The sequence below is a fragment of the Cryptomeria japonica genome, chromosome 7 (assembly GCF_030272615.1).
Source record: "Cryptomeria japonica chromosome 7, Sugi_1.0, whole genome shotgun sequence".
Classification (NCBI taxonomy): domain Eukaryota; kingdom Viridiplantae; phylum Streptophyta; class Pinopsida; order Cupressales; family Cupressaceae; genus Cryptomeria; species Cryptomeria japonica.
The window spans coordinates 253802247-253815325 of NC_081411.1; the positions used below are offsets into that span (position 1 = coordinate 253802247).

At 33.4% G+C, this 13079-nt stretch overlaps 2 protein-coding genes across 4 annotated transcripts; both read left to right on the top strand.

The window, feature by feature from the left end:
- The first annotated feature begins 3321 nt into the window (after positions 1-3321).
- Positions 3322-5566, top strand: LOC131053229 (nudix hydrolase 2-like). Of its 2 annotated transcripts, none has more exons than XM_059208063.1 (9): positions 3322-3420; positions 3494-3737; positions 3818-3898; positions 4026-4163; positions 4455-4532; positions 4648-4698; positions 4811-4845; positions 4934-5042; positions 5127-5566. In XM_059208063.1, the coding sequence occupies exons 2-9, from the start codon at positions 3519-3521 to the stop codon at positions 5307-5309; spliced, it is 894 nt and encodes a 297-aa protein (XP_059064046.1). In that variant the 5' UTR covers positions 3322-3420; positions 3494-3518; the 3' UTR covers positions 5310-5566. The 2 variants fall into 2 exon arrangements, with proteins under 2 accessions (XP_059064046.1, XP_057843826.2); XM_057987843.2 differs by having other exon boundaries at positions 3833-3898.
- Positions 5567-10687: 5121 nt separating this feature from the next.
- LOC131053232 (nudix hydrolase 2-like) lies at positions 10688-12716 on the top strand. Of its 2 annotated transcripts, XM_059208065.1 has the most exons (8): positions 10691-11072; positions 11164-11229; positions 11381-11518; positions 11862-11939; positions 12038-12088; positions 12179-12213; positions 12342-12450; positions 12536-12716. In XM_059208065.1, exons 2-8 carry the CDS (start codon positions 11167-11169, stop codon positions 12710-12712), a joined length of 651 nt encoding a protein of 216 aa, XP_059064048.1. In that variant the 5' UTR covers positions 10691-11072; positions 11164-11166; the 3' UTR covers positions 12713-12716. The 2 variants fall into 2 exon arrangements, with proteins under 2 accessions (XP_059064047.1, XP_059064048.1); XM_059208064.1 differs by having other exon boundaries at positions 10688-11229.
- The last annotated feature ends 363 nt before the right edge of the window (positions 12717-13079 follow it).

Sequence of the window (13079 nt, forward strand, 5' to 3'; positions counted from 1 at the left end):
CTCCCTCTCTCCCTATTGTAAATATAACACAAGTTTGTTGGTAATAGAGTCTAATTTAGAGGCTTTGTTTAAGTCATGTTTGTATCCATAAAGTGGATACATAGTTTATTTAAAGGTATCACTTCTCCACTGAGACCTTAGTTGCACAAACAATATCATTTGTTAAATGGCCTACTAATTAGCCTCATGTATTTCACAAATATCTGCAAAAAGATACCAATTTTTTTTTCTAGCTTACCTTCCAAGACTAGTTTACCATTTTTGTTTCAAATGTATTTCATCATGTCACCCCTAGCATATCCTTTTAGCCCTTTTTTTTTTAGCAAAATGAAGAAGCCTTTATAGATTTTATATATAAAAAATACTTTAGTAAAATAAAGAAAGTAGTAAAATCTAAGATTAAGGGTCACCACTTATCTTTGTGACAAAATACCCCTAATAACTAACCAAACCCAACCCATGATACAAAAAGTTCTACAAAACCTACCATGACTATGTAGATAAGCAAGTGCATATGATAGTATAATCCAAAATACAAAACACTTCTAAGTTTACAATCTAATCCTTTTAGACACCACATCATTTTCCCTTTCCACATCACAAAGCTAGATGTAATTATCATTAAGTGCTTGGACATTCAACTAACAATGGCAATGGTGAATTCTTCATTGGGCTATGGAAGTGAGTGACTGTTTCTTGTTTGAATTTGGTGAAGAATGAGAACCCTAATAGTTACATTTGGGAGGAGTTACAATTCATTTATTTTTTTATTTAATTAAGCTAATTTTCCTATAATAGTTCAATATATTTGTAATTATTTAATTATTTCATCAGGCCTTTCTATCCATGATTAATTAAATATTTTTATTTCATTAATTTTAATATTTCCATCTCATCTTTTCCTCCCATCTTATCAATTCATGTGCATTTTAGATCCTATCCTCAATAAAATTGAACATTTCCCTCTCATATTAAATAAATTCAATTAAATTATTTAATTTTTCACCTCAAATAAATAAAATTAATATTTTGTTTATTTTCTCTATGCAATTATACCTCATATTTTCCTCCAACATTATCAATTCATGAGCATTTTAGATCCTACTAGATCCATAAAATTTAACTTTTCCCTCTGAAATTAAATGAATTTAATTTATTTATCTAATTTTTCACATCAAATAAATAAAATTAATATTTTATTTATTTTCTCTATGGATTTACACCCCACCTTATCAATCAATGTGCATTATAAGTCATACACTCAACATTTCTCAATCATTGATTTTGCCTATTAATCCCTATTGTTGGTCAAATTCAGATGAGGTGTATAAATAAGACCTTCACATCCACCATTTTATATCTAGCACTTTTGATTAATTACACTATAGTCAAATTTATCAAGCATCTATGAAGCATTCTGGAGAAAATTCACTACATTCAAATTACCAAGCATTCTCAATCAAGAGCTATCATCAATAAAGCATCTCAAATATCCATCCTTCATTGTGTAATCATGGTTATGTTATTTTGAAGAGTAACAGTCATTCAAGCAAGTCTTAATCAACAAATGGAGTCTCCTAAGGTCTTCATGATGGTATTATTGTTTATCATTTGAGTTTACGGACAAATCTCAAACTTCATTTTATGTTTGTGTGGATTGCAAGTTTGGGTCTTACATTGCATTGTTTCCATTATTATTTTGATTCACATTTTGGAACACCCAATCGGGCCCACATATTTATTGGAGCTATATTTTTAGAGATTTTTCTAACCTTATATTACTATTTTGTTCAAAAATTTGAAGGCTAATCATGTGTAAATAGGGTTGATGGAAAAACACTCAAGTTTAAAAATAGTTCATCATATTTCTCAAATAGATGCAAATTATTATACGATTCTTTCACTACAAGTTGGGGATCATATTAGGAGCCTACATGCAAAAGAATAGGTTTAGATCATGATTTTCTAGCACAATATGATGATTTTATGATTTTTCATAAATCTTGATTTCTAGTACTAAATTTATGTTTTTTTTTTTAAATTTATAAATGTCTCACAGTTCTAGGGGGTCATCTTCCTAGTTTTGTCTTCCACATATTGAAATTGGGCCTAAAATTAACCATACAAATTTGTCTTTGGGCTTAAAATAAACCCCCTTGTCTTTTAATCCCCAAGATTTCCTTACCTATGCTCTCCTCTTGTGTTCTAGCAACAAACTTGAGTGCACCAAGAAAAAGGGAGATATCTTTTTCTTTTTAGGGTGCTTACCTGGAGAAGTGATCACTCTAAGGGATGACATCAACTCTCATTCTCTGACATAGTATAAATAGCAAGGGTGAATCAAAAGGCAGGCCTCTTGGAAGTGGAATCTTGTCATTTTGGGCTAACTCTCTAAATACCTTAGAGAAGTGAAGGTGGAGAGTGGGTTACCCTTTCCTTCCAATTGTTTGGATTTTTTCTCTTTCATTTCATAGATTTTAGGCTCAACGTACCCTTGTGTTACATAGAAGATACCCCTAACTGAGCTTGTAAAGCCTATAGTTGAACATTTTGGCCATCATTTCCTATGTAGACAAGAATTGATACTCCCACTTGAATAGGATTGTTGGTTTTTTTTGTGTGCTTGAGTGTTTAGATCACCTTCCCCACTTGAAGATGATCTAAAATGATAATAAATATTCATAATTTAGTGAGAAGGAAATATGAGCATTGCATCTCTTTAATATCAAGTATTTTAAATACAAGGAACAACTTTAGTTATTTTGGAAATAAGATCACTAGTTTCAATAATTTTAATAACTACATTTCATATGGTAAAAATCTATGGAAACATCGGTAATGTTAGAATAAAAATGTAGGTGACATTTTTTCCACAATGTGAAGGCTTCAAAAAGAGGTGATCTCCTCAACCAATGCTAAGGCAGGAGGCAATGAACCCTCGAATCTTCTATGATATATATCTATTTTGGGAAAGGTCAACATCAACAAATACTAAGTCAAATATGGAATGTCAGTGTGATATCACAGTGCAACCGGAAAATGTTGGGAGAGACACACGAACCTTCGATGCAATGTTTAACGAAAGTTCCATAGCAGCTTACAAACAACGCGAATGAACGACTGGCGTGTTCATAGATTTTTGATGATGAGTTTTACTCGGTTTGCGTGGCCTTGCCTTTCTGCTGATAAGCTGCAAGGAAGTGTAGTAGAAGCTAGTTTTTGCCATAGCGGAAGCATCCGTCTCAAATCCCAGAAGCCTCCATTGGCCTTATCCTCTCACTCTGATCACTACTATATATTTACATAATCCTCTTAAACACATATTATTATTCAACTGCTGGATTGATATAATTTTGTTTTCCACACGCTCAGGAGCAAGGCAAATTCAACCTCGCTCATATCCAATCTTGTTTTGAAAAGGTTAGCAACGTTCCCTGCCCTAATATGGTTGTTTTCCTCTGAATTTGTTATTTATTGAACAATTTTTTCGCAGGTTACTCTCTAGAGCCCAGTCTGTAATGGCAATCCCAACGAACGATGTTTCATCTACCAGTAACGATGTCATCAACAGCGTTGAAACAATTTTGAATGAGTCCTCTGTTCATGAAAGATGTGAAGTGCTGAAAGTCCAGGAAGACAGATATGATGGTGTCATTGTTGACCTAAATAATATGCAAAACGATGCTACTCGTTTTGCGACATCACTGAAAGCATCACTTTCTCTATGGGCGCGCCAGGTGAGTGCTTTCTTAACTCTAAATACAATTCTCTCAAATAAATGTAAAAAAAATAAAAAAATAATAGCATTAATTCATAGTCGTCGGCTGTGCAGGGGAAGAGGGCGGTGTGGATTAAAGTGCCCAAGGAACAGGCAACACTAGTTCCCGTTGCGATTGAGGTAAGTTTTTAAGAAACTCGCTACCACAATTGATTTATTTTTGGTTGCAGATCATTTGTTTTGAGAATTCTTAGACATGGGTTTCGGCCGTTTCAATACAATCTGCATATCATGTGATAAATTGCAGGCAGGATTTTGGTACCATCATGCGGAGCCTTCATATGTTATGGTAGTGTATTGGATCCCCCAAATTCCTTGTACCATCCCTGATAATGCTTCACATCAAGTGGGAATAGCAGCCTTTGTATTCAACGACAAAGGAGAGGTAACGATGCATGTGATTGCAATATAAGACATATCATCTATTGTAGTGCTGTTATTCTTACGTACTGTATTTCTTCTGCTGTCCATAGCAACGTAACTTTGAAAAGATACTCACTTTTTAAGTGTTTGTGTTAAAGTGGAATTTTCGTTCTTAGATGACTAGGAAAATATACATAAAATATAACTAGACATAAATGTTATTCGGAAGTACGAGTAAATAATTAAAAAAAGATTAACCAGTTTTTGTAGTGATTGAATCTGATACAAAAATGTCATGACAATGGAAATATAGGTTCTAGTAGTTCAGGAAAAGTGTGGACCTTACAAGGACTCTGGGTTGTGGAAGATGCCAACAGGAAGGATTAACCAGGTATCAGAATAACTTTCAATATTGAGCCTCGATAAATAAATTTATTATACTGTAGTTTTCACATGAGATTATTAGACACCCACTGATGGATTTATGGACAATTTCTGTCTAACAGGGGGAAGGTATTAAGGAAGGGGCCATAAGAGAAGTTCACGAAGAAACAGGGGTAAATGTCACTTCTTTCTCCTGTTTACCACTCTAAATCAGGATTTTTCACTTCTTTGCATCATAATATCCGACATTTTTAATAATTTAGCAATATTTCTGAGTTTTTGCAGATTGAAACTGAATTTGTACAAGTGGTCGGATTCAGGTAAAGAAAATTTTGATTACGTATATCCTTCCAGTTCCACTATGTTAATTTTTCAGATCTCTAATAGCTGTGGGTGCATGATCTACAGGGATGGTCACAATGCCCTTTTTGGGAAATCCGATATGCTCTTCGTGTGTATATTGAAGTCTGTTTCTTGTAATATTGCTATACAAGAAACTGAAATTTCAGTAGCCAAGGTACGTGGTTAAACCTTTGGCATGATTCTTTAAGATGGATAGTTTTCAATAGCGTCAAGTGATGTTAAAATTGGTTTTGTTCAGTGGATGGCCCTGGAAGAATTCGCAGCTCAACCTAAAAGTCAACAGAGCAAACTTCTAAAAGACATGATTGGTGCGTGTGTCGCCAGAATGGACAGACGATGTGAAGGATTTTCAGCCGTTGAGATGCCTGCTAATTTGCGCAAACCCTCTGCATTTTACTGCGGAGCCGTTCATAGCGTATAAATTTGACAGCTAAATCTACCAGCCTAGCAAATTTTTTTGCAGGGTTCCAAACACTACATATTCAATATTATTTTTGATTCTGTCTATTCTTTCATGCGATGCTAATATGACTGTAAAAATTCTTAAATAGGGGCATATGGCCATTAAATTTGCAGGATTCCAACCACCACATGTTTGTTGTAGTTGTTCTTATTATGGAAGAAGTATTATAAAGCAAGATTCTTCAGTCTTTTCTCAAGAAAATCTTTTATGATTCATGAACATGGATGTCGTGAATGAAATATTCTCATCAAAAGAAAGCAAAGTATAGTTATGTTGATTTTAATTTTTAATAGTTATATTAAAGTAAATTTATCATTAAAATAAAATGTTTAAAATATTAATTTTGATTTAAGTTTAGAAATTAAATTTGACTATTTTGAAAACATTATAAATATGATTGTAAATTAAACATTCGCATAGCTTTCTTATAATACAAAATTTTTGGGTTTCACAGATATCAATAAAATCTTCTTATTAAATGAATCAAAACTTCTACAAATTTATAAATGTGCCTTAGTGATAGTGTTCTTTTTTAAATTTAAATTTCATTTATTACTTTCTTAAAATTTATACTCAATAAATTTTCTATTAATGTTAAATGCTTAAAATATTAAATTTAATTTATAATTAGAAAAACAAATTTTCATTTCATGAGAAACAAATTTTTATTTCATGAGAATTATTAAAAAACCAATCATTATTTATTAATCATGTTCTGATTATTCTTTGGTAAATGTTTAGATTTTTGCGAAAACAGTTTATGCTCTAGGGCTGGCACAATCTTAGAAGATATGGGAAATGTTTACCAATTTTGGCCTTGAGCTTGCCAAGAAGAATTTTCCTAATTTTGGTTCTGATATTCTACAACAGTTCCTTGACATGACATCTCTTTGAGACATTCTGTCAAACAATTTATGAGCTTCCTTAATGATTCTACATTTGCATACATGTCTGGCAGGCTTGCAACTGCAACATCTTATTAAATTCTTCTACAAATTGTTTCAAAGTTCCATGGCTGTACAAATAGTGAGGACACTGGCACAAGTTCGTATTAAAAATAAACCTCTTCATTCGCGTGCTTTATGCTTTGATGGATGCCCTTGTACAGTCACAAAGTATCCATTGTTGTTAACTTTCAAACCCTTCGAAGGTTGTTGTAAAAATAATTATGGGTTTCCCCACATAATTTTAAAATGTCCAAATAATAACTTGAAAGGTTAGCATTTTGGAGCATCTGAGAACAAAGTTTAAGAAGTTAGGAATTTGGAGCATAGAAAGCAATTAGAAATTCAAAAGTTAGAGTTTTCAAGTATGGAAGCATATTAGGTTCAAAATTTCAATTTTTTAAGGATTGGAGCATATTGAACATTTAAGAGTACGAAAGTTAAAAATTTGGAGCATATTGAGCAATTAGGAGCTTCCAAAATTAGATTTCCCTAACATTGGAACATAATGAGTTCAAAAGTTAGAAATTTTGGGCATCCGAACGATAATAAGGGAGGGCAAAAGTAAAATAAAATATTTTTAAATATTTCCCTCCCATATTACTAAAACAAAGATTAAATGGAAAATAAATGACATAATTTTAAAAATATCAAAAATTATTTTGACAATAATTTAATATTTCTCATAATAACCTAGTTACTTGGTTTATGAAAACGAACATAACCTTTGACTAGCAAGGTATTTGGCTTTAAAATTTTCATCAGGTTTCAAGGGGGATAGGTGACAACCCAGAAAAATTTGCTCATGACAAGATTACAAGGGCAAAATTTTAATGATTTTTGAATAAAGGCTGACAAAAATTAAACTATTAAAATCTTAAAAATGGTGAAGTCGGTTACCACAAAACTTGGTCATTTGGGTTGGTATTAGGAATATGCTCATAAAATTGCTTCTCTTGATGCTTTATAATTTTCAAGATTTAATTGTTTTTTCATGTTTCAGCCGATATAAATATTGGTTCTGAGCATACATAGGGCATTTCATGATTTGACACCTAAGACTGAGTTTGACATTATGAATGTGGAGTAATCAGTTGGATTTAGATGTTCATAATGAATTTAATGGTTGAAGAAGAAGGGACACATGTTTACCAACCCATGACAAGACTAAAAAATGAAGGCTTTGGACTGAAGCCACATAATTACTATGAAATCTGAAACAAAGTAAAGAATAAAGAAACACAGAAACAAAGAAAACAGAGTAAACAGAGAATGTTGTTTCACACACACAACTTTTATTCATTCATACCAAAGATGGATTACATACTACCTCAATCAAGAGGTCTTTCTCAGCTCAATAGAAATCAGTCTTGACACAATACTACAAATAGCATGAAAATATCTCTTTATAAAGATTGCATACTCTAAAAATAGGAGTCAATTGAAGTGCCCTATTCCATGTATTTAGCATGCACAAAAATAGAACCCCCATTTATTTTAAAACTTCTTAACTAAAATCTCCTAAAAATATCATTAGAGACTTCTTAACTAACAATTCTAAAAAAATCTTCAATCATGCAAAGTGCATGTGATGCATCAATACCAACAATTACCATCTTGAAAGGTCTTGTAAAGTATGCATTATTGATGAGCCATACATTAATTAAAATGAAAAAGTAAAAAAATTGGGTTTATGAAAATTGGGGCAACACTACTACACTTATTTTGGATTCTTGATCTTGTTTGGAGTGCATGGTTGTTGTGTGCCATCTTGATAGTGTTATGATTTTTATTCTACTTTTTTTCTCCTTGTTTGGACATTCATCTCCTTGCTTGTTGCTCCAGAATTGTAATTTGGGGAGGGGTTCCCCTCCCCCCTCTACCAATTCTATTGATTTTCATGATTATTTTTCTTTCACTATGATTCAAAGAAGGAAGAAAGGTCTTTGAAAATGTGTGTCTCAAACCCAAGTTAATGGTGTCCATCCTTCTATAATATTTAAACTGTGTAATTCTTTATGACAAACTTACTACAATTGTTCTTTTTGACTAGTTTTTGTTCACTAGCTTCATTGTAAATGAATTAAGACCCTTTCGAAGAAACCCTTAATCAATAAAAACAACTAAATATTTTAATTTTTAAAAAATAAAATATTCTTTAAACTTCATCAACACAATATAAATATTTTCAATATGACTCACTCTAAAAATATTTTATTTTATAAAAAATTATAGTAATTTTTTTACCAAAATAATTATTAATCTATTACTTTAATTATATAATATTTTAAAATTTTAATTTAAACCCAATTCAATTCATGAAGCACAAATAATAAAAGTGAATATATGTTTTATAATTTTATCAAAGAGAAACAAAAATCGCCTGGAATCGCCCAAACTCGGCAAATCTGAGTCTGAGTCACCCCCCACGAGTTCAACAAACTCGGACTCAGACTCAGCCGAGTCCAGGGGGCAAACTCGCCCAACTCGCCAACTCGGCGATTTTGCCCCAAAATCGTGAGTTCCGTCGTGCAAACTCGGTCGACGCTAGGCATGAAAAAAAGCATTGGAAAAACACCATTTTAAAAGTTCTTTTAAGTTTTTTTTTTTTTTTTTTTTATTGTCCACTGATTCGGTCGACTAGATAGATATAGAGGCTGACACTGTAGTCGTGGCAGAGGAGAGCTAGAGGCAAATAGTGATACAGATATTCTTGATGTGGTGAGGTTGGCATGGTGTCTTGGGGAGAGGCTATGGCTGTTGAATCACCTAGGACCTACCTTAGACGCCTTCGTAGGGGTTTGGGACCAGGGGATGGAAACTCCTCTGAGCCATACGCTTGTAGTTGTATTTACCTTTGGTAGTTGTATGGAACATTTCATGATGATCGTATGATGACATGGATTTTTTATTCCATGAGTTTTGTAATATTGTATACATTTGACAATATTTATATATCTATGTTTGTTATTTCCTTCAGTTACAATTTGCGTTTATGCTTATGTGATTGATGTATACTTGTGTATGTAATCAAATGAGTTGAGTTTGATGATGTTATTGTGTATTTAAGGTGTATTTAATAAAAGGTGCATGAAACAAGTTTTAAATCTTTAAAAAACTCTAAATTTCTTGATTTTTTCACTTTACTGAGTCTAGCCAAGTTTGACTCCGAATCCCGAATCCCGAGTCTGAGTCTGAGTCCGCCTTGCCGAATCCCGTTTCTTTGTTTTATCATAAAAAATTAAAAACCATATACTAAATATTTAAAGAAATCCCTAAAAGTAAAATAGTAAACCTTAAAAAAATTAATTAAATAATAAATTATTATAACTGCATCCAAATTATGAATATATAGATAGAAGTAGCCAGGTGGTTTATACATCATGTAAGTGTCCAACTGCTGGGAAGGTTCCTGGTAGTCTCCTGAAACTTTCTGCACTTTTTGGACATTAGGTATTTAGCTCTATCCTTCAGACATTTTAAGATATTACAATAAGCTCTATCATTGACAAATATCAAGCTCTCCCGTTGACAAATCTTAAGCTCTGCTGGAAATGAAATTTGTCCAAGAAATGTGCGAAAGTCCGAGGCGACTAATAGGAACCTTCCCAGCGCTTAATTTAGTACCCATGAACAATTTGTGATTTCTTTAGCTACACGGTTGGAAGTTTTCCTGAGCAGATATTCAATAGCTTCCGTTTATTGATTTTTTTTTTTTTGATCAATTCCATCTATTAATATTGAAACATAGCAGAGCAGCAGGAAAGATGAGTAACAGTTTCCATGTTGTTTCAATATCACTTCTGGGCAATTACTTCTAAGCTTCCCAAAAATGTAAACTCTTAATATTTGCCACCATTGAATATCCTTTTATTTTCGATATTAAGTTCCCGATAGAGCTTAATATTTGTCACCGCTGAAACGTCAATACTTAGTAAGCTCTTATCGGGAACTGAATGCCCGAAACTTTGCGGACATTTCTAGCAGAGTAACAGGAATTTTTGCAGCATTCAATACTTACGTTGGACAATATTCGTTTTCTTTAGCTTCACGCTTGGAAACTTCCCTTGTCAGATATTCAATGGCTTCGATCTATTAATATTGAAACGTGGCAGATCAGCAGGAGAGACAAGTAGCACTTCCCATGCTGATACAAGTATCAATTTCACTTCTACGCAATTACTAAGCTTCCGAACAATGATATCCGTGTTCTTAGTTTTTTTTTTAAGTTTATCACATTTTGAAACAACTGATCTTTCACAACGCGCAAAAGAGCTAATGTTAAATCGTAGGAAGATAGACGGAACGAGAGCAGCAGTTGCTTGCTACCAACGTCGAAGCACTCGCTAAATATTTTACAAGCCTTCAGTTGCATAATTCTTCTCACCAGACAATTACTATATATACCCTTTCCTCCTATACCGCATTTTAACATTCCGCTGCTTAATTTATTCCTCCTTTTTCAAACACTCAGGAAGAAGCCAAGCCATCAATACTGTTTGGCTAGGTTTCTATTGAACCTCTTGTTTTGGCAGGTTACTGCTTAGTTCCACGACACAATGTCATACCCAACTAGCGGAGATTCCTCTACCAATGACAATGCCATTAACGACCTTGAAACAGTCTTAAATGATTTGTCTACAAAAGAAATAAATGAACTGCTGAAAGCCCGGGAAGACAGATATGATGGGGTGGAAGTTGACCTAGAAAATATGCACAACGATGTTCCTCGTTTCACATCTTCACTCAAGCATCACTTACCCAATGGGCACGCCAGGTGAGTGTTTTCTTAACACGACATATAAATTCGTCAATCAATATAAAAGAAAATGAAAAATAGCTTCAAATCATGCTTGTTGGCTGTGAAGGGGATGAACGGGGTGTGGATTAAGGTAGCCAAGGAACAGGCCAAACTAGTTCCGGTTGCGATTGAGGTCAGGTTTTTGAGAAATTCGCTACCACCATTTATTTTTATATTGCAGAAACATTTGTTGTGAAATTAACGTCATGTAGTATTTTTGTATATAATATGGAGTCCTAGGCATATGCTATAATACAATTTGTATACTTTGCGGTGAGTTGCAGGAAGGATTTTGGTATCACCATGCAGAACAATCATATGTGATTTTAGTGCTTTGGATCCCTAAAACTCCTTGTAGTATCCCTGATAATGCTTCACATCAAGTCGGAATTGCAGCTTTCGTATACAACACCAAGGGAGAGGTAACCATGCATGTAACTGCACTATTAATCAGACCAAAATGTCATTGTGAAGAAATATTCACTGTTTCAAGTGATTGTGTGTGAAGTGGGATTACTTTCCTTACAATTGTGCTGATGGAAAAATAGGAATTAGCATATTGGCTACCTATATTTTGAAGAACGATCAAATCCAACAAAGCTTAAAAATCTAACTCAAGATGCTTGTGAAAGCCTTATCTCTGTCACATAGTCGTGTATAGAAAATCTTGTACACCTGTTTAATTGCGGTCAACATACTGCTGTTCAACCATTAACTTGAATTGATAAATTCTATACATAATTTATCATGGCAATGTCGATGCAGGTTCTGGTAGTTCAGGAGAAGTGTGGACCTTTCAAAGATTCAGGACTGTGGAAAATGCCAACAGGAAGGATCAAACAGGTATCAGATTTATATATAAATTTATCAAGCCTACAGTATTATGAGGTTATTATTGCAAGAAATCACCTATGTATTTATGCCCAACTTCTGCTTCACAGGGGGAAGGCATTAAAGAAGGGGCTGTAAGAGAAGTCAGAGAAGAAACTGGGGTAAAATATCACTTGTCTGATCTTTTTCCTCCGAATTGTGATTTTTCACTTTATAATATTATAATTAAAAATTTTCTTGAATTCTCACAGATTGCTACAGAATTTAGACAAGTGGTCGGGTTCAGGTAAAGAAAACATTTACAATAAAATAGCCTTACTGTTTTGTAACATTGTTTCATAATTTCTACGAAGATGGGTATGTTTGATAGATTAATTTTTATCTTTCTAATTGTTTTCGGTGCATGAACTACAGAGATGGTCACAATGCCCCTTTCGAAAAATCTGATCTACTTTTCGTGTGCATGTTGAAACCAATGTTTTTTGACATTGTTATACAAGATACTGAAATTTCAGCAACAAAGGTATGTATTCGATCATTAGGTGGTACTTTTAATGCTGGATAATTTTCAATATCACATAAGTGACGTCAAAATTTGTTTTGTTCAGTGGATGGCAGTAGATGATTTTGTAGCTCAACCAAAAATGCAGCAAAGCAAACTTCTCAAGGTCATGGCGGGAGTCTGTATTGCCAACATGGAGGGACGGTGTAGAGGATTTTCAGCCATTGAAATACCGTCCCCCAAACCCTCTGTTTTTTACTGCAGTGACATTGATACTGAATAATTTATAGTGTTTCTGGTGTTCTGATCTTGAATTACGGTCAAATGTACATCATGATTGATCAATAGAATGGACGTCAGACGCTACTTATTATTAGAATATTTTGCTTCCAGTTAATAGGAAAACGAAGTTTTGAGGATACCTTTATAGCGTTATCAAGTGAATAAAATTCACTGTTTGTGCTCTCCTTAACTAGGCGATATACTACGCAAAGCAGAGGTATTCTTATATACAGATACATAATTACATGAACAGTGATATATTTCCAAAGGATTATCACCACGCTGTAATAACATTAAAAGTTTTATATTTCCAAAGGATTATTATCATGCTGTAATTATACATACTATTTTTTAACATTGGAAGTTTT

What these genes read in the sequence shown, in the direction of transcription:
- LOC131053232 (XM_059208064.1), top strand. Translation starts at nt 11,125, where the DNA reads ATGAAAAATAGCTTCAAATCATGCTTGTTGGCTGTGAAGGGGATGAAC. An exon ending in TAGTTCCGGTTGCGATTGAG is followed by an intron (nt 11,230 to 11,380) that starts GTCAGGTTTTTG and finishes GGTGAGTTGCAG; the next exon opens with GAAGGATTTTGGTATCACCA. An exon ending in AGACAAGTGGTCGGGTTCAG is followed by an intron (nt 12,214 to 12,341) that starts GTAAAGAAAACA and finishes CATGAACTACAG; the next exon opens with AGATGGTCACAATGCCCCTT.
- LOC131053229 (XM_059208063.1), top strand. Translation starts at nt 3,519, where the DNA reads ATGGCAATCCCAACGAACGATGTTTCATCTACCAGTAACGATGTCATC. An exon ending in TAGTTCCCGTTGCGATTGAG is followed by an intron (nt 3,899 to 4,025) that starts GTAAGTTTTTAA and finishes GATAAATTGCAG; the next exon opens with GCAGGATTTTGGTACCATCA. An exon ending in TATTCAACGACAAAGGAGAG is followed by an intron (nt 4,164 to 4,454) that starts GTAACGATGCAT and finishes ATGGAAATATAG; the next exon opens with GTTCTAGTAGTTCAGGAAAA.